The following is a 19,849-nucleotide window of genomic DNA, read 5'->3' on the forward strand; positions in this document are numbered from 1 at the left end:
CGTAGTCTGTTTTACACGTACTGTTAAATATGCAAAGCCTGGGCATGCTTGACAGATGAAAGAAACCAAATTAAACTTATTCATCTTCACTTTCACAACCCTCAGCAGGCACTAATGCACTGGACTGGAGCTTTTTATGCAGCTGAATTTTTTTGATTCAGTGTTCTCAAAGTGTGTGTTTACTGATGTACAATCACAATTGATATTTAGACATCCTTTTGTTCCTCCTGCCGACACAACCTAAGAAAGTCTGCGAGGCTTCAACAAAGAAGTAATGATATTCTGTCAGCAGGATACGAGATGAGGACAATATCCAGGATTTCTTCAAGTGAGGCAAAGGCAGTTCAAGTAAATCTGAAGCTTTGTTCTTGTTTGAAACAACAACCGTGCAGCACTGTCACGGCTGATGTCAAGGAACAGATTTCATCAACATTATTTGCACTTTTGAAAAACTATAATCATTTGTCTTCAGATCGAATCTGTCAGCTGCTTTATATCACAGTTTTATTAATGTTAGATTTTCCACTCTAACATCTTGGCTGTTCAGTCAGTATCTCTGAAACAAGAACAGACATGTTATAAATCCTGACTGATGCTCAACCTCAGCTATCAGATTAAATAATATATTGAATCATATAATTCCCATACAAGTAAATGTGGTGTTCAACTTGGTATCTATTACTATGACTATGTATAGTATAAAAACTCCTTTATCAGTCTAGTCTGGTTCAATATTTGACATGTTTCGTCATAATATCACACAAAATGAATACTTCTACTGTACATAACATAAACCAGGTCCAGGATGAGAACTCATTAAGTGAAAATGGCATGAGAATTTACATTTCCTGGCTAAATCACAATATGGGTCATGGATATTTAAAGCAGCTATTTGTAAGTTTAGCTATTGCTACATAGCTAACGTTAGCATTAGCAGCTATTTACTTACCAGTCTAGATGAAATGTTGCGAGTTCAGCATCAAATTCATTCCTTTACTCACCAACAGCTGTCTCCAGAGGTGGAAACAAACACCAATGTTAACTCTCTCTTTTCTCTATCACATCTTTTCTTCTACTGAAGTTAGCATGCTAACCAGCTAGCCCCAGCTCATCTCATCATTTTCCCATAGTGACTCACTGTAGCCTCCAGTCTGACCTGAAAAAGTAGCGCTGCTCAGAGGACATATTATAACTTCTTGTCTTGTAAACACAACGTTGGTCGAAGTTTTTTTTCAAGTAAGAATCACCACCACCCTCTCCCAGCAAGAAACCACATTTGGCAGCAGAGAAAACCTTCAAAGAGCTCCTTTAATTCTGGCAGTAATGGCACCTTGTTCCAATAGAAACAGTCCCTCTAAATCCCCCCTGTGTTTCCCATGTTTTCCCCTTTACCTGTGCAGCCTTTGGATTATGAGAAGAAGCCGTCGTACACGGTAGAGATCCAGGTCCAGAACACCCAGGTGGACCCTCGCTTCATGTCCGCTGGCTCCAAAGACATGGCCACAATCCGGATCGGTGTGGAGGATGTAGATGAGCCACCGCTGTTCGACAAGGCCAGCTATCTGATGGAGGTGAAGGAAGACGCTGAGGTGGGCGTGGCTGTGGGCTCTGTCAGCGCCATGGACCCGGATGGTGTCCGCAGCATGGTCAAGTAAGGCCGAACCTCCGTCTAATTTGTTTCATTTTTTAATTAATCTTTAAAAATGGTTAAAAACTGAAAATGCAGGAAAGTTAATGACAGAAAAAACAGGAATATTTTTAAGTAGCATCAGTGTCTTTCAGACTTCTCAATGTTCTTTTAGGAAACACTTTTGGATTTGCTGCAGTCTCACTGGAAATTTGTTAATTTCCTAAATTCCCTTGACTGTAGATTAGATTTACAAAGTTGTAGCAAACTAAAATACAGCTTAATTTACCATTTATGGACTACACTATATTTTGTGCTTTGGTTTGCCTTAACGGGTACTACCTTATAAACACAGTCCCTCTTATTGTTTAAATTACCACCATAATTTTCTTCAAGTACAAGCAACATTATAAATGTCATTGCCAGAGCCTCCTGACAGCAGAGCAGCCAGATGGCATCCGTTGCATGTTTCATTTTGTTTCTATTGTAGAAGAAAATCAGGGGTCAGTAGGTCACAGCTGTGCTAGACTGACACCTTCTCACATCTAAAGACAATGTGTCATGAGTCAGTTTTTAGTCACACTATAAGATTCCAGAATTTTTTTTGCTCTTTAAAATTCGACATTATTATGATTATTATTATTATTACATAGTTAGTAACTCAACACTGTAAAAGTCATGATCTCACCTTTATGATTTCGTATTTTATTTTGAAATTATTATATATTTAATATATTTCCTTGCCTCCCTCATGTATTTAATATTGGCTTCACACCAAACCACTCACATTCTCCCTCCCTGGAGTCGCCTCCCTGCTCACTATCAGCTGGTTTGCTGCTTCCTGTTTGTTGCTGGAGAAGTCATTGAACGTCACAGTCATGAGCCAAGCTTAAAAACTTATGACAGTATTAAACATGTTTGATTTTATTGGAATGTCAAGATGAAATAAAGACTAACTGAAGAAGCTCATCACAACAACACCAAACCATTGAGATGACAGGAGCACGCCACAACTCCAGCGGAACTCGTTTGAAAAGTCATTTGTTGTAAGGCCGACATAACTGGATCCACAATAAACCTAAAGTCCAGAAACCGAACAGGTGAACCCACGTGCAGAGACAAACTAGCAGACCAGGAGTTTCAGATCACAGGCAGAGGGAGCTTGTAACTGAGGGAGCTGGCCCAGCAGTGGGAGGTCCAGAGAGGGGAGCCAGGAGGACCTGGAACAGCAGGCGTAGTCATGCGTGGTGGGAGTCAGAGGCAGAGGGAACAGCAGAGGAGGAAGAGAGCAGGATTCATTGAGAGAAACAGTAACTAAACCTGTTACAAGAACTGACGGGAACGTGGCTTCACCGACTGCAGCGGAGAGAGAGGTTAGGCCGAGGCAGAAGAGGAGGTGGAGGGCGTGGCAGTGTCCTACTCACATCAGGATTTAGATAAATCTGGACAGATAAGGTGACTCCATGGTGTGTTAGTTAGTCAGAATGAGACTGAAATCCAACTGAATATAAATTGCAAGTTCATTTTCTACATATCTGCTTTGTAAATCAGGTCTTGTGCTACATATATGTCTCCAGATGGAGAACTGTTTTAGCCTGTAGCCAATCAAATCGTTTCATTTTAAACTGTATTTGATTAAAGCTGTAACATCACTGTTCTATCGTAGATGGTCACACTTACGAACAGCAGCCTGAAACTCAGCACAAGAGCAGACTAGCTTCTTAATGAATGAATCCATTGTATCTACATCTAGTCCTGGGCCTTAGCTTGTCCCAAAGAAACATCCACCAGGTGAAGTTGCACCACTAATTAGCTATAACACACTGAAGAGTTTAAAAACTTACCAGCAAATGTCAGTTTAGATGCTAAATGCTCATTTTTCTTCAATGATGCTAATTGAGTTTGCATATGTCTGGAAAGCTGGCTGTGTTGGGGCTCAGGCTGCTGCTCCGCTGTCAGTCAAACTCACAACCCTCACAAGCTTCAGAGAAAAGGAGCATTTTTCTGATATTTCCCCCAGACCTTTTGTTTCTTCATTTCAGTAACAAAAAACAATTAACAAAACATCTGAAAATCACTGTTGGACTGAGTGTGATCGCAGTTGGACTTTGACGCGATCAGTCTTCACATCAGTGAAAACAGGGAGCCGTTTCTGCAGCGCAGGACTGTCATATTTGAAAGTTTGCATTTCTGTACTTCCTGCTCTGCAATTTTATGAATCTCAGCAAAACTGCATAGAAGCGGGATGAAGATTGACTTCAAATGGACCTCGATTCTCTAAAGGCTTGTGAGGAGTTCTGATAAGAGTCTGAAAAGAGGGGAAACGGAGGGGAAATATGAAGTAGGCTAAAAGATAGGTGGTGTGTTAACGATCAGCGTTAAGATTATAAACCCATCAGTCTGTGGACTATACAGCTGTGTGTGAAAACTGCTGAGTGCATACACAACAGAAACCTGCACCTACAGGCTATATTTAAACTGCAGTACTGTTCATTATTGATGCTTGGTTTGAGCTCTGTTGCTCTCCTGTTAGTAATTGTCCATTACTCAAACGGCATCACTACATCCTGGGAATTTTCTGATGTTTACAAAATAAAATGCCTTAAGCCTTCAGTAATTTGCTCTGTTGCAGTGGGTATTGATCACGAGTTACAAGCCTATGAAGATAAGGTGAAACTTTTCTCATCTCGGAAGAGAATTTCAGTTCTTGCCAAAAAAAAAAAAAGGAACTGAATTTAGAGAGAAGGATGAGTTAGGATTAAACAATCATATTGTGTAGTGGTGAAGAGTGGTGTGGTGCAGGACGAGTCAAAAAGGAATAATCATGTGTTAAAGTGACGGGAGATGAGCTGTGGCAGACAGGACAGAGCACAGCTGGAGACTGGAACTGAGTCTTTATTTCTCTCCACTTAAAGCAGGCAAACTGATGAGGAACACATTCCAATTAAAACAAGCAAGGGACCATGGAGTGCTCTTAAAATGATGTGTCACAAGGGGGCACACACTCTCACACACACTCACACAATTCCAATTATTCCTGTGTTTGTGCATTTGTGTACGTGTCTGTATCGTCTGCTCACACTGTGTCGGTGAACTATTATTTTACTGTCGAGTGCTTTCTAATTACGATCAGGCTGGGATGTACTGAGCCAATGTTTTCTTTTCAGATTCATATATCTCTTTATGGAAAACAATAACTGAGGTTGAGTGGTACATAATAAACTGCTGATAGCAGTTTGATGCTGTGTTTTTGAGCAGATAGTGGAACTAGCCTTGATCCAAGCCCTGACGATGTTCACGTACAGTACAATGTGCAGTTCCTGTTCACAGAGCAGTTTGCCTCCACTTTGACAGGCAGTGGGAAAAAAAGACAGAAGCAAAGGCAACTCAGTTCTATTATCTGTGGAGTGCTGTGAAGCTGTGAATAGCTGCATTCAGCAACTAGTTCAAAAATAGCGAATGCTCTTTGAGCAATCCACAGACATCGGCAAGAGATTTTCAAGTAGCGGTGATGTTTTGAACGGGCTGTAGTAAGATTAAATCTGAAGAGAGGAGAGACTTCAGCAGCTTCCAGTGCAACACGATTATTCCAGCTGTTAGAATATCAAGTTTGGCTGCAGGACACAGTCTGCACTTTTTTTGTCTAACCTTCATTTTTTGGTGTCAAATTCACTTCAGAGTTTTAAAAAGTGGATACATTCTAGAAGGTGTGTACGACAAATACTGAAACACTTAAGTATTGCAAGGTTATGATTTGTCATACTGTATCAATTCTAAAAAACACTGTATCAATTTTTAATTAATAGTTTACATGAAAAGATTTGTGACAGACAGTTGTGCCTGAATACTAGACGGCAGTGTTGTAATCTATCTTCAGCCACTTGACTCTTCCACTCCAATGTAAAGTGACACGGGTAAAGTGGCAGAAACTGTGACCTCCTTTAAATCTCTTCTTTAAACGTACTTCTGTTGTACAGTTGTTCCCCGTTTAACTTCGTTTTATTGACAACTTTTTATTTCTTGGTTTTATTGATTTTTACATTTTGCATTTTGCATTACTGAAAAACGAAATGAAAACTTTTATTTCTGATCTGCTTGTTTTGATTGTTGCCTTATATGACCTGCATCTTTTATTTTGCAATTATTATTATTATTATTATTATTATTAACAAAATTAACCAAAATCAAATAGCCAGCTGGGCTTGGCTAACCACTCAGCTCTATCACCATCACAAACTAAGAGGAACCAGTTGCTCTTCTTACTGTGGTCACTTCCTGCTGGCTCCATAGTTACAATGCTTACTGTAGCTGATCCCACCCACTAGCTTAACTCAGCCCTGTCTCACCTTGTTGCAGGTACTCGATCGACCGCCGCACCGACATGGACCGCCTGTTCAACGTCCATCCGGGGAACGGCTCCGTGTTTCTGCTCAAAGGCCTGGACAGAGAGGAGACGGCCTGGCATAACATTTCAGTCATTGCCACCGAGTTCAGTAAGTCCAGCAGCTGTTGATGTTGAGTACAAATGAATGAGTCTCTGGTGTATCGCAGTGTCATCAGTCACAATCACTTATCATGGACAAGTAGTTGCAGGACCGGCTGAGTGGGAAACAGTAAAGGATCTATTCTCCTAAAATTACAAAAACTCACACAGCCAAGTTGCGTGTTTCAGTCCAGGTTCTGAGAAATCCTCCGCCAAGATATTTGCTACTTGGATTTGAATTACTAAATAAAATTACTATCAAATCAAGCAGGGACACTGCTTAGGAACAGAGTCTTTCTTGTTTTTTGCTTTCTAGTTTTACAAATGTCACTTTTCAGTGATGTGAGGAACAGAAACCAAATCTATACCACTTACCCTTACACCCTGGACAGGTCACACACGCATTCACACCTTTAGAGTCAACAGTGGACCTAATGTGCATGTGTTTGGACTGTGGGGGGAGGCTGGTGTACCCGGAGAGAACCCACACAGGCACAGGAGGAACATGCAAAGGGCCCGGGGTTCAAACCCAGAACCTTCTCACTGTTAGGTGACAGTGCTAACCACTGCGCCGTGCCACCCAACAAAACAGCAATGTAACAAAGAAGAAAACAAATCATATTCATGGATCTGTTGAAACAGAAGAAGCCATGCTGTGCTGCTGAGCCCTCAGTCATTGTTGCACACGGATGAATTTCTGGTAATCAGTGAGGAGGACATTTAAGCCTTTAATAATGAAATAAATACAAAGTAATCATTCAAATGCAAGCCCTCAGAAATTGTTTTGCTCAGTTTTTTTTATTGTGTTAATATTTTGTTCTGGTTTCATTAACATCAAACAACCTGAGCTTCCTCAAACAATCTGACTCAGGCACGAGTGTGAAATGAAGCCTGATTGGTTTCTTAGCCTGGACTGAGGCCTGCTGGGAAAATTACAGGGCTCTATGAACTAGCTGCTCGGACACGGGATCAAAAACACGGCCAGTTCTTATTATTTCTGTCTCATTTTGTTTTCTTTCATTTTATTTTGTTTTTCATCTTCAATATTTATGTGTGAGCTCAGGGGGTGACGAAAGCGTGAGAGCAGGGGGGGAAAGAAGGGAGAACTTCTTGAACTTCTTGACAAGCTGCCCTTACGCAAGGCACTGAGCTGCTCAGCGGGAGCCATCAGCAGAACAGCCGAGGTTGCGCCGGATAGCTCGCAGTGTTGATGTGTACGGGTCTGTGAGAGCGTTTTCTCTCCTGTGTTTGCCTGCAGATAATCCCCGTCAGAGCAGCCACGTCCCCGTCTATATCCGCCTGCTGGACATCAACGACAACGCTCCCACCTTCGCCACCATCTATGAAACCTTTGTCTGTGAGAGAACCAAGGCTGGTCAGGTACTACGGCTTCATCACTCCACACACACACACCTGGAGAGAAAACATACTGCAGCAGTTTGATAGTAGCAGTGATTTTTTTTTTTTAAATCAATGTATGTCTTCGTTCTGAGTGAAACCTAAGTTGTTCAGGATTTACCAGCATCAGGATCGGTCGTCCTTTGACCAATCACGGCCTAGAGTTAGAGTTGTAGAGTACTGTGGATCTTTTGCTGGCTGAAAAGGTGGAAGCAGTTCATTTTTAAGGGGTGACCTCATTAAATCTCCATATTTTCTTCTTCTCCTGTGTTTTATTTGAAGTGTTGATCCATAAGAAGATATATTTGTGGTTTTAAGAACCAAAAAACCATCTCAGTGCAGTTTTACATCTCCTCTCTCAGGCTCTCTCTGGAGATTTAGTAACCACAGGTCGGTGAGCCAATCAGAAGAGAGGTGGCTCTGAGCCTCTCCTCTGATTGGCTGTTGACTGTTTTCTGAGTGATCCAATAAAACTATGTCAGATTTCAGGTAAAACAGTCAGAGAAACCAAATCATCCAGGTGGGCGGGGCTTGGTGACTGCTTTGTTGTGACATCACAAAGTTCCAGAAGTCCTGACGGCTGGTTTTAAGGCTCAGTTTCTGAATACAGGCTGTGTGCATTTCTCTGTGGACTGAGGCTTTGATACTTTCACAGTATTAATATAGAAGCTAGACCTGATCTATAATCACACTACACATGGACAGAGACCTTTATATTAATTATATTCCTTTAAATTAATTCACATCCAGCTACAACCTGACACTGAGCTGAACAGCAGAGGATGAAGTGTTGATTAGATATGTGTCTTACACATTTAACATAACAGCTGGAGCCGACTTACTTTAGCACAGCTGTTTTCTCATGCAGTACACTCTCCAAAAAAAAACTGTGAAGTCGATAAGCTTATTAATTATTTATTAATTAATATTATGCCATACACATAGGTTTAACAGGAAGAATCAGACTCCGAAAAAGTCAAAAAGCAAACAGCAAGGTGGTTTCACCAGAGAAAGGTCACCACTCTGTGGGTTTTGCTGAAGAGTGCTTCTTCTTTGTCTAACAAACGATCTTTGGTTAAGTGCAGGCACTGGCTTGCAGACATCACAATAACCATGAAGTTAATCACAGACTTAACGTTAACTACTGACATCTGCTTTGACCTGCCACTAGTTCTGTCAGAGCCGATGCTGAGAATCTGAACTGAACATTTTGTGTATTTCTCTTTGCAAATAAGAAAGGAAAAGGAGCAAAGGCAGAAGGTTCATTAAAGACTGTCTCTCCTTGTTGCATAGCAAATCCAGGTATTATACCTTGAACCGACCCAAAACAGAACAGACTATCAGAAGCTTCACTGTGGCCCGTGCTCTGCTTCTTGCGGCAAACAAAACAGTAATGACAGGAAATCAGTAATTTCATTACTCCCTGTTTTAAACACAGGTAATTTCCTCAGCAGTCACCTGATTAACGTTGCTGTGGCTGCTCCGGGTGTGGAGAAGCTGCTAATTACTGCTTCACCCAGCCAGCAGGGGCTCTCTGTGGGGAGACGTGACAGGCGGGCCACAGAGAGGAACAGGGCAGCGCCGCACTGTGAGGAAAAAACTATAGAAGATTGAAATGAACATAACGATCACATACAAGAAACACCCACATCTACTTAGAGACACTAAAACAGCTTCTAGCTCTATAAACACGTTGCTGCTGTAAGTCTGGAGTGTTGGACACATTGATTAGCAACACACTGTTTAAGCAGTGTTCCTGCTAGTTAATTAAACTTGTCCGTCATCATGTACATACAGTGGAATGACTTGGTTTTTTCTGCATTGATTGCTCATTAAATATGAGCTGATCATCTTCAGTATCACAGACACATGCAATGTGCTTAAGATAATAACAATGAGTCATTAAAACCTTCACAGCTCTGGTGGAAACAGTCAGTGAAGCTTGGATTTAATAACTGGTTGAAGCTCCTCTGAAACCAGCTCTTCAGTAGCTGCTGATCAGAGCTGCTCAGTGTTCAGGAGGAAGTTTGGACCATTCTTCTTATAGAGCTGCTTCAGTCAGACAGATTCTCAGGATGTCTGGGCTGAGCGGCTCTCTGAGTCCACAGCATCTCTACTGATCCAGCAGAGACCCAGGTCTGGGCTCTGACTGTATCAGGTGTCCAGGTCCAGAGGCAGCAGATCCAGATCATGATGCTCCCTCTATTTTGCTTTTTCAGTTCATTAATTTAATCTGTCCACAAAACATCTTCCCAGTAGTGTTGTGAAGTGTGCTCCTCAGAAAACTTCAGGCACAAAGTGAGAGTAGCAGCTTCCATGTCCCATGAGGTGTGTGAGGTAGAACGGAGGACAGAGACGTGAACCAGTTCCACTGATTCCTTTCAGCCTTCAGCTGTGACTCTGAGCTTCTTGGTTACTGAGCGTCTGCGTTCTTGCTTTCGGAGTCATCTCAGCTGGACGTCACTTCTAGGGAGAGAAGCCACAGACCTGAATCTCCGTCTGTGGACAGTTTGTCTGACTGAGGACTGATGAAGATCTACACTCTTTGAGGAGATGACTCATTCAAATCAACTCTTCTGGATTATAAATCCTCTGAGATCTGGTGGTTCACATCAGGTGATGTTTCTTGTGTCAAAGTCAAAGCGTCTCTAACCCAAACCTCTAATCTTGTGTCATTGACTGGACTCAATCCAGTTATTAGCCTCTGATGAAGTCATTAGTCGAGGGCTTTACAGACTGTTTCAGCTACACTGTGAATGTTTGACTGATGTTCTCAAAACACAATGATTTGTACTTCATTCGTCACATGCCACATACAGGAAGCAAAGCATGGAGTGAGGGTCAGACTTGGCAGCAGAGCAGACTGAACAAAACTGTTTTTTTTTTTTTTAGATATTATGAAAAATATTGCAAATGGTGGGAAATATCACAACATTTGATATTGATATTTTTCAATGTCAATATCGGCCCAAGCCTACCTGCAACTAAGGTAGCTTCAATAAAAAGGATAATATGGATGAACTGCTTACAGCCAGACTGATTATGTTTGTTGACCTGTCAGAGTGTGATGTCGTTCGCACCCCCACCAAACAGAGACTGGCCTCTTAACTTTTACTGCACTTACTTACATTTTTCAAATTTGTTTTATTGCTTTATTTAGTGCTCAGTTTTACTTGTTATTTCAGAGCATGACTATATTCAATTCAGTGCTTTTTTCACAAATAGCAAAATGAAATATAAACATAATGAGTCTTTATATACTGGAATTTGTAGGTTTCAAAAATACTTTGCAAAGGAAAGTAAATTAATTGAAATACAAATACACGACGTGAGCGATTGAGTTATGATTAACTGTCACATTAAGGAACTACAAATATCTCTACAAATATAGCGCACACACACACACACACACACACAGTGGTGAGCTGCTGTTAACTACTGATTCATAAAGGCTTTTTCTTCTGTAACATTATTTCAGTGTAGAACAGTGAACTGGAGGGACCTCGAGTACAGACTGTGAGCCGGCTCATAGCAGGTGGTCCTGTAGTTATTGTGCTGTGATGCTTTTATGAATCACTTATGGGACATGTCGAGTCCAAGAGGCTAAACTGAGCTTATAATCCCCTTTTATGAACAGAAAAACGCAGCATCTGCATGGAACCAGCCATTACTACTACACTGACTTGTTCTGGGTTGGATGAATATAGGCCAAAAAGCAAAAAAAAGAGCATCTCTGTAATCTGTTTTTTGAACTTCACTATGAATCAGGAATGATTTCTTCTTCATGGTTTTGAGGGTTTATTAGATTTTTTAGTTTGTTTGTTTTTTGGTTTTTTTTGGATGACACAGCCAATTAACCCATTAAAGTTGACATAAAGTAGATTATTTTTAATTAGCTTCCCCTCCAGCTTCCTAATTGACTGACTCTACAGTCCAAGGACAAATGGCATTGACTTGGTTAGACCTCTCTAACACTGAATATTTGAATCATCACATATCTGAATTTGAATGTTTTAAACAACATCGAGTATAATTGTTCTCTGTTGTAAAACCACTAGATATGATTCAATGCATTACTCTATGGGATTCAACTAATGTGATTAAAGTGAACCAGCTTATACATGTGCACATACTACACACACACACACACACACACACACACACACACACAAATATATCATGCAACAATTAATAGGATAAAAACACAAATCTGTATGTGAGGTCTGACACACACACACAGCAGGTTAAACATAAGACAACAAAACACACTTAGGTGCAACTACACTGCTGATGCCACACACACTTGCTGCCAGTGATCTCCACACGTCCCTGTCATCCTGCCATCCTTTCATCCTTTAATTCCTTTGCCCTTTCATCTGTCCATCAGTGTTAATCATCAGTGTTTGTTGACTGGGTATCCTCCACTGCCTCCCTCAGGTTCCAGATCTGCTCAGTGTGTGTGTGTGTGTGTGTGTGTGCGGACGTGTGTGTCACCGGCACACATCTTTGTTAAAGCCTTTAATCTCTCAGCTAGTTTCTCCTATTCAATTGAATAAGACTGGAGTTAAACAGAGAAATAACATACACCGCCACCAGCTGAGAAATAACAGGAACATACAGCTGCAGCTCCAACAACTGTCACATTCACACAAGTCATTATGACTGCAGTTTAAACAGTTACAGGCTATTTACACAAAGGAACACCTTAGTAGTGTAACACCAGCATTCACCCACCTTTGGTGTAATGCCAAAAACAGCAGAATGAAACATAACTGGCTCTTTAGCAGCTAAATCCTCCACTATGTTCACAGCTCATCACTGACTTTGACTCTGTGCTGTTTGCTGCTTGCTGCTGGGTGGAGGGTTAACAGCTGCTGCCGATGCTGCAGCTGCAGCTGCTGCTGCTGCTGCTGCTGCTGCTGCTGCTGCTGCTGATGCTGCTGCTGATGCTGCTGATGCTGCTGCTGCTGCTGCTGCTGCTGCTGCTGCTGCTGCTGCAGCTGCTGATGCTGCTGCTGCTGCTGCTGCTGATGCTGCTGCTGCTGCTGCTGCTGCTGATGCTGCTGCTGCTGCTGCTGCTGCTGCAGCTGCTGCTGCTGCTGCTGCTGATGCTGCTGATGCTGCTGATGCTGCTGCTGCTGCTGCTGCTGCTGCAGCTGCTGCTGCTGCTGCTGCTGCTGCTGCTGATGCTGCTGCTGCTGATGCTGCTGATGCTGCAGCTGCTGCTGATGCTGATGCTGCTGATGCTGCTGCTGCTGCTGCTGCTGCTGATGCTGCTGATGCTGCTGCTGCTGCTGCTGCTGCTGATGCTGCTGCTGCTGCTGCTGCTGCTGCTGCTGCTGCTGCTGCTGCTGATGCTGCTGCTGCTGCTGCTGCTGCTGCTGCTGCTGCTGCTGCTGCTGCTGGAGACCAGGCTGATAAGAGAAATCAAAACAGTTGACTAAAAGAGAATAAAAAGCTGTGCGGAGCCGGGATCAGTCTGCCTGGGTTTGTCACAAGCATCAACCTCTGGGGCTGAAAAATGAAGCAAATACAGTCAAGTGTCAAAAACTGTGATTCCTCTAATGACCACTAGAGGCTCTAAAAGTGAGTCAGTCCCCATAGACGCCCACTCGGAGCTTCAGAACCGCTCTTCAGAAACCTGTGGGTGACCTCACAGAGGCTACGTCCATCTTTACTTATAGTCAATGGTTTGTCACTCCGAGTGATTCACTTCAAAATACAAGAAATGTGCAATAAATATTCACATATACAAATGTTGATTAGTGCAGCTTTAACAACCAATTGTAAGTGAAACAGTCATTCATGATTATGTTTTAATAGTATGAAGGTTCAGTGCTTTCCGTGCAGAAAATTGAAATTGAAAATCGAAACGGTAGCACCCAGATTTAAACACCTTAACATGTTCAAAATTGACGCGCTAACACGGCATTTTCTGTCGTCTTAAGAACACGTCGTGGGCTTCTGTTAAAAGTCTCTCTCCGGAGTGTGATGCTCTCACCCTCTGCAGATGCGACAGCTAGCCGAAGAAAGTTGGTAGCATGCTCCATCAGAACAGCAGATGTGCTCAGCATGGATGTAGTCAGCTACAATGGAGACAAGTTTACACTGTGGGTGTATCAAAACCTCTCAAACCACCGCATTAGCATAATCCACTTCTCCACTGTCAGGGTGTTTAGTCACATTTTAAGGAAAAGGAAACACTAAATGATAGCAAAGAAATTAGAATGTCAAAAAGAAAATAGCACTGACACGGTTACGTAAGCATTTCAACTGATAGCTGTGTAGAACAGCAAAATGACAACTGCAATTAGAACTGTAATGAGAGAGGGGAGAGGGACTTGGTTAACAGAGGAAATACAAGCGTCACATATAGTGAGTAAAGACTCAAATATTTCGTTTCATTGAACTGGTTGTTGATGTGTATGAGTTTAATATGAGTTGTGGTGTTGACTGAGATATTAACAACTTATTTGGCACAAACATATGATGGTGATAATATCCTGACAGCAGTGTGTACTGTCACTGTAGTGAAGCCGGTCTTCTTCCTCTCTGCTCTTTGGACTCCACTGAGGTGTCGGTGTTAATGGCTCTCTGTATCTCTGACAGCGTATCCAGACGGTCAGCGCCGTTGATGCCGACGAGCCGTCGTCAGGACACAAGTTCTATTTCAGCCTGGCCTCTGAGGGGACGCACCGCAGCAACTTCACCGTCCGAGACAACGGAGGTGGGTAACACAGCACACACACACACACGCACACACACACACACACACACACACAGACGGGTGCACTCACTTCATTATAAACACCACGGGACAGACATTAAACAAAGGCGTTTACTGGATGTGAACTCAACTGCTTCAACAGAGTGGAATAGCATTTTTAGCTTTTCCATTTATGCTGCCATCATCATCATCATCATCATCATCATCATCATCATCGTCATCATATGTAGAAAGCCTGGCAGCTCACGCATGAGCTAAAGCCACTTATTGTGTTTCTACAAATGTAGTGATTGTGATTCAGATACTTGTGACTGTCTGAGACATGAGAGTAACAAGAACACAGACATGTGTTGAACTGTTCCTTTAAGCAGAAGATACAAAGTGAAAAATTATTATAACTATTTTAACTAATAAATAGTACTAAAACCTTGCAGGATAAATCTTAGAACTGAGACAATTACAGCTTAAATGCTGCTGTTGCTCATCTTTGTCTCTCTGTGTGACTGCTGGCATGTGGAGTGTTTGGCTGTTCCTAAAGAGGAAGTTAGCACTAAATGCACTTTTTTAATGAGTAAGTTATTTGTTGTAGCAGTCTCCACTCTGTGTGTCTGTCTGTATTAGGTCTGTGGACAGGGTGATGCTGTCTTTAAGAAAAGAGGGTGAATAACTCCACACTATTTTGAGCAGCACTCAAAACAAAGCAAAACAAATAAATTGTCCGTCACTATTTTCCTGCAATTTCTATAATGTACAGTAGGGCTGTCCCAAACGATTATTCTTTAAACGATTAATCTAGCGATTATTTTTTCGATTATTCGACTAATCTAACGATTTTTTTTTTTTTTATTAACCTAACAGTTATTTCGCTGCACCATGGTGTTTCCTCTTTATGTGCTCGTGCATGACTGTCGTGCTAGAGTGATATGTCAGATGCACTTTGCAGAGTCTGCAGACTACCGCACTGTTGGTGTCAAGATTAAAGTATTCCCAAACTCTGGAGGACCGTGCACGAGCCTTTTTTGCCGCGTGTTGCTCCACGCGCTCCGTCGTACCGCTGGTAGACGCCGCCGTGTTGTTCAAATAGATTTACACGGACGCAAATCATTCACGTAGTCACATGACTTCAATTACGTCACCGCGTTGTCCCAGTCCGTGCGCTGCGCTTGTATCCGGGTAAACCAAAGACGCTGGATATAAACGGTCCCATTAGAAAGTTCCGGTTTTATTCTATGAACATTTACCCTGTGTGGTTTTACACGACGCGTCGACACCAAAATTCCACGTCGAATAATTTTTATAATCGACAACGTCGATTACGTCGGATAATCGTCCCAGCCCTAATGTACAGTTACTTTTGTTATCCTGTGAACTGATTCAGGCCATAACAACAGCACTTTGTTACAATTAAAACCTCGATCAAGACATAAAAACGGAAGTCAGAGTTTTTCACCACAGACACTGTATATCCAGGTGTTATACACAGTCTCTGGCAGTCATCCAGAATTCATAAAACCATTGTTACATACAGTAAATCATTATTTGTGATTTAAGTATTTGAAATAGCGTTGTTTCTGTTTCTTTCTCTGGCTCAGATAACACTGCCGGCATCCTGACACGTCGAGCCAGCTATAGCCGCCTGCACCAGAGCGTCTACCTGGTTCCCGTGGTGATCACCGACGGCGACTACCCCATGCAGAGCAGCACCGGGACCCTCACCGTGAGGGTGTGCACCTGCGACCGCGACGGCAACATCGAGCTGTGCAACGCCGTGGCTCTGAGCAGCTCTCCCGGCATCAGCACTGGAGCGCTCATTGCCATCCTCCTGTGTGCCATCATACTGCTGAGTGAGTGTGGGAATGTGTGTGTTTGTGTGTGTGTCAGTGTCCACCACTGTGTTCAGCTCAGCCAGTACAAGGTTGACACCGGTATTATAATGATTAGACTCAAATATGAATCAAAAAAATGTACATTTAAAAAGAAAGAAAATAAGGATTTACATAGAATGTATAAAATCAAGTAAGAAATCAAGTAATTAAGTAAGAAACTTTTTCTTTCAAGTCAGTAACATATAACTTTTTAAAAAAATATCAACATATGCAGAACACATGAAAATACACTGCAAAATACAAATTCAGTACAAGTAGACGCCCAAGCCACTCAAACCTTAGGAATCCTATTAGGGACTTTAAGTGATGGCTATGGCCCCCCCCCGTATGCATTCCAAGGCGTTGCCGTAGTAATGGAAATCAAAGATTGCTAGGCAACATTTAACTCTAACAACAGCTGTGAACATTGCCACAATATGTCTCTTAAAATGACCCCAGAGCTCTCGATCTTTGCTTTAGAGACAATTTGTTTGAACACTTTTGGTAATAAACAATCTAAAAGCTAAAATCTTATCGGATGGTGACCCTGGGACAACATCTCGTCAGAGGGGGGTTGTGATTTGTGTCAGTTTAAGGTCCTTGGTGTGAATACGTTTGAGAACCACTGCTCTAATATAAACAGTTTGTCTCAACTGTTCATTTTTCTCCCACTGTTAAATCAATAGTTGTGCCATCCTGAGGCCTGTCATTGAAGTAAAGTTTCTGTCCCAGCATGCTTTGCAAGATGTCGGTCCAAAACAGGTCAAGACAGAGTGTTTTAAAATTGTACAGCTTAGACAGACAATACACCCAGCTGAGCCTCCATTATGTTGCAGTAACTAGAATACAACACCACAGGTCTCACAGCCTTTTACAAAACAGACTCAAATCTCCGTGTGGTTTGTCTACCTCAGGTTTGAGTTGAAAATTTTAATAAAAAAGAATAAAGGATAAACCCGAAAGAAAAGGAACAATGCAGATTTAATCAAGACGTTATAAAGAGAGAAAAGAAATTTAAAAAATGTAAAGATATTTTTTGCAGAAATATCCAATTGCAGAAAAACTATGACGACGGATAGTAAATGAAATGTTGCGCACACAACATGAAGCCTGTGTGGTCACGCCTGCAGTGCTTCCATTTGTAAAGCGCTGTAAACACACGCAGCCGTGGTACTTTCTCATTTGCTGTAATGGAAAACAATGTTGGCTCAGAGCTGCAGTCTGCTGCCGCTCATCAGAATCAAACCTCGTATGGAAATGAGTTCATCTCATCTGCCACCACATCCCCACTTATCCTCTTATTCATGCAGCGGTCACAGTCCAGTGGGCTGCTGGGAAAATGAATACATATTTATGCCCCTGAAGGTGCAGTCATTGCAGACTTAGTGGACACACACACACACACACACACACAGAAGTATGGAGACACACACACACACGAGGTAGACAGTGCTGTAATGCATTGTCCACACTTACATGAATGCAGAGATGAGAGCAGCCAGCCATCACACACACACACACACACACACACACACATACACAGTAATAACTCATCTTTAACCCGGTTAAAGCAACACTCTGCTGTAGTTGTCATGCAAAAGCTTTAATCTGATTATTTTAGTCAGACTAATGTTACAGTCAGAATGAGCACACACTTTAGATTCACAACCCTGGTTCAGTTTAATATGTAAAGCTGATGTCACAACTCGGCACAGTCTCATTACAACAACAGAAGTGCCTCTGATCATTTTCCACCGTGAGCTGATTACATGTAACATACAGAAAACACACAGTACAGTATGACACAGTACAACACAGTAAAATGATACTGTATAATACTGCACGCTACCAAACAACATGATACAACCAGAGACGGTTAGAAAGGAGACACTGCACTTACAATCATTTCCTGTAACTGTGTCACATGGGTTTCTCCGCCTCCCCGATTCACAGACCTCTTCTCTGTCCGTTCTGGTTTCACTGCTGCAGTAGTTTAGAGCGACCGATATGTACAAGCGTGAATTAAAAGCTAAAACTGAAATAAAACTTGTGTTTCTTGTGCGTAATAATACTACTACTGTTATTGTTATTGAAGTTTTTTTGGAGGGAAAACAGAGAGTATCAGACTGATATGATCTTCTTCCGGGTGGATCAGATATAAATTAGCAGATAAAAACAAGCAGCAACAGCAGGTGTAGATTCAAACTGCATCTAGTGTTGTATTGTATTGTTGCAATCTCAACCACGGCCACTTAGGAGACAGGAAGTGTATACCATATCTTACCATCGGTGCTGCTTGTAATGTGTCATCTTTTGTCTGTATTTTGAGCACAGAGTGATATACGATACAACAACGGCAGCAGCAGCAGCAGAGGAGAGACAGGTTGACAAGTCGTTACATTAAGTACAATAGAAGTTTTTCCAACAAGCAGCATTATTAGAGAGAGTCAAAGGGACAAAATATCAGTTTCAATGTGACAGGGGATGAAGATAGCTGTGCTGCTGTTACAGTGTCTGCTCATGTCTCTGTCTCTCTCTCCTCTGTACATTATGTACAGTAACCGCGTCTTTATCTATAGAAACATTTGTGTATCAACCTTTTCTTTCGTATCTGAAAACTCTGATCCTCGTCACAGCTCATCCTGCCCATTCACAGACATCTCATGTTGTGATTTGCGGTGCTCCAGTCCCCCCCCCCCCCCCCCCCCGCTCTCTGTCTCAGCAACAAACTCTGAGATTCACAGACCTCTTCTCTGTCCGTTCTGGTTTCACTGCTGCAGTAGTTTAGAGCGACCGATATGTACAAGCGTGAATTAAAAGCTAAAACTGAAATAAAACTTGTGTTTCTTGTGCGTAATAATACTACTACTGTTATTGTTATTGAAGTTTTTTTGGAGGGAAAACAGAGAGTAGCAGACCGATATGATCTTCTTCCGGGTGGATCGGATATAAATTAGCAGATAAAAACAAGCAGCAACAGCAGGTGTAGAGTCAAACTGCATCTAGTGTTGTATTGTATTGTTGCAATCTCAACCACGCCCACTTAGGAGACAGGAAGTGTATACCATATCTTACCATCGGTGCTGCTTGTAATGTGTCATCTTTTGTCTGTATTTTGAGCACAGAGTGATATACGATACAACAACGGCAGCGGCAGCAGCAGAGGAGAGACAGGTTGACAAGTCGTTACATTAAGTACAATAGAAGTTTTTCCAACAAGCAGCATTATTAGAGAGAGTCAAAGGGACAAAATATCAGTTTCAATGTGACAGGGGATGAAGATAGCTGTGCTGCTGTTACAGTGTCTGCTCATGTCTCTGTCTCTCTCTCCTCTGTACATTATGTACAGTAACCGCGTCTTTATCTATAGAAACATTTGTGTATCAACCTTTTCTTTCGTATCTGAAAACTCTGATCCTCGTCACAGCTCATCCTGCCCATTCACAGACATCTCATGTTGTGATTTGCGGTGCTCCAGTCCCCCCCCCCCCCCCCCCCCGCTCTCTGTCTCAGCAACAAACTCTGAGATTCACAGACCTCTTCTCTGTCCGTTCTGGTTTCACTGCTGCAGTAGTTTAGAGCGACCGATATGTACAAGCGTGAATTAAAAGCTAAAACTGAAATAAAACTTGTGTTTCTTGTGCGTAATAATACTACTACTGTTATTGTTATTGAAGTTTTTTTGGAGGGAAAACAGAGAGTAGCAGACCGATATGATCTTCTTCCGGGTGGATCGGATATAAATTAGC

General features: G+C 42.1%; 1 protein-coding gene across 1 annotated transcript in view; it reads left to right on the forward strand.

Moving 5' to 3' along the window:
- Positions 1–19,849, forward strand: part of LOC130179197 (cadherin-6-like) — an 86,784-nt gene that overhangs the window by 61,093 nt on the left and 5,842 nt on the right. The window contains exons 7-11 of the mRNA XM_056392021.1: positions 1,401–1,651; positions 5,984–6,120; positions 7,369–7,490; positions 14,118–14,235; positions 15,828–16,079. Coding sequence (XP_056247996.1) covers positions 1,401–1,651; positions 5,984–6,120; positions 7,369–7,490; positions 14,118–14,235; positions 15,828–16,079 — 880 coding nt within the window. The remainder of the gene's footprint in view (positions 1–1,400; positions 1,652–5,983; positions 6,121–7,368; positions 7,491–14,117; positions 14,236–15,827; positions 16,080–19,849) is intronic.

The sequence above is a fragment of the Seriola aureovittata genome, chromosome 12, assembly GCF_021018895.1.
Source record: "Seriola aureovittata isolate HTS-2021-v1 ecotype China chromosome 12, ASM2101889v1, whole genome shotgun sequence".
NCBI lineage: Eukaryota > Metazoa > Chordata > Actinopteri > Carangiformes > Carangidae > Seriola > Seriola aureovittata.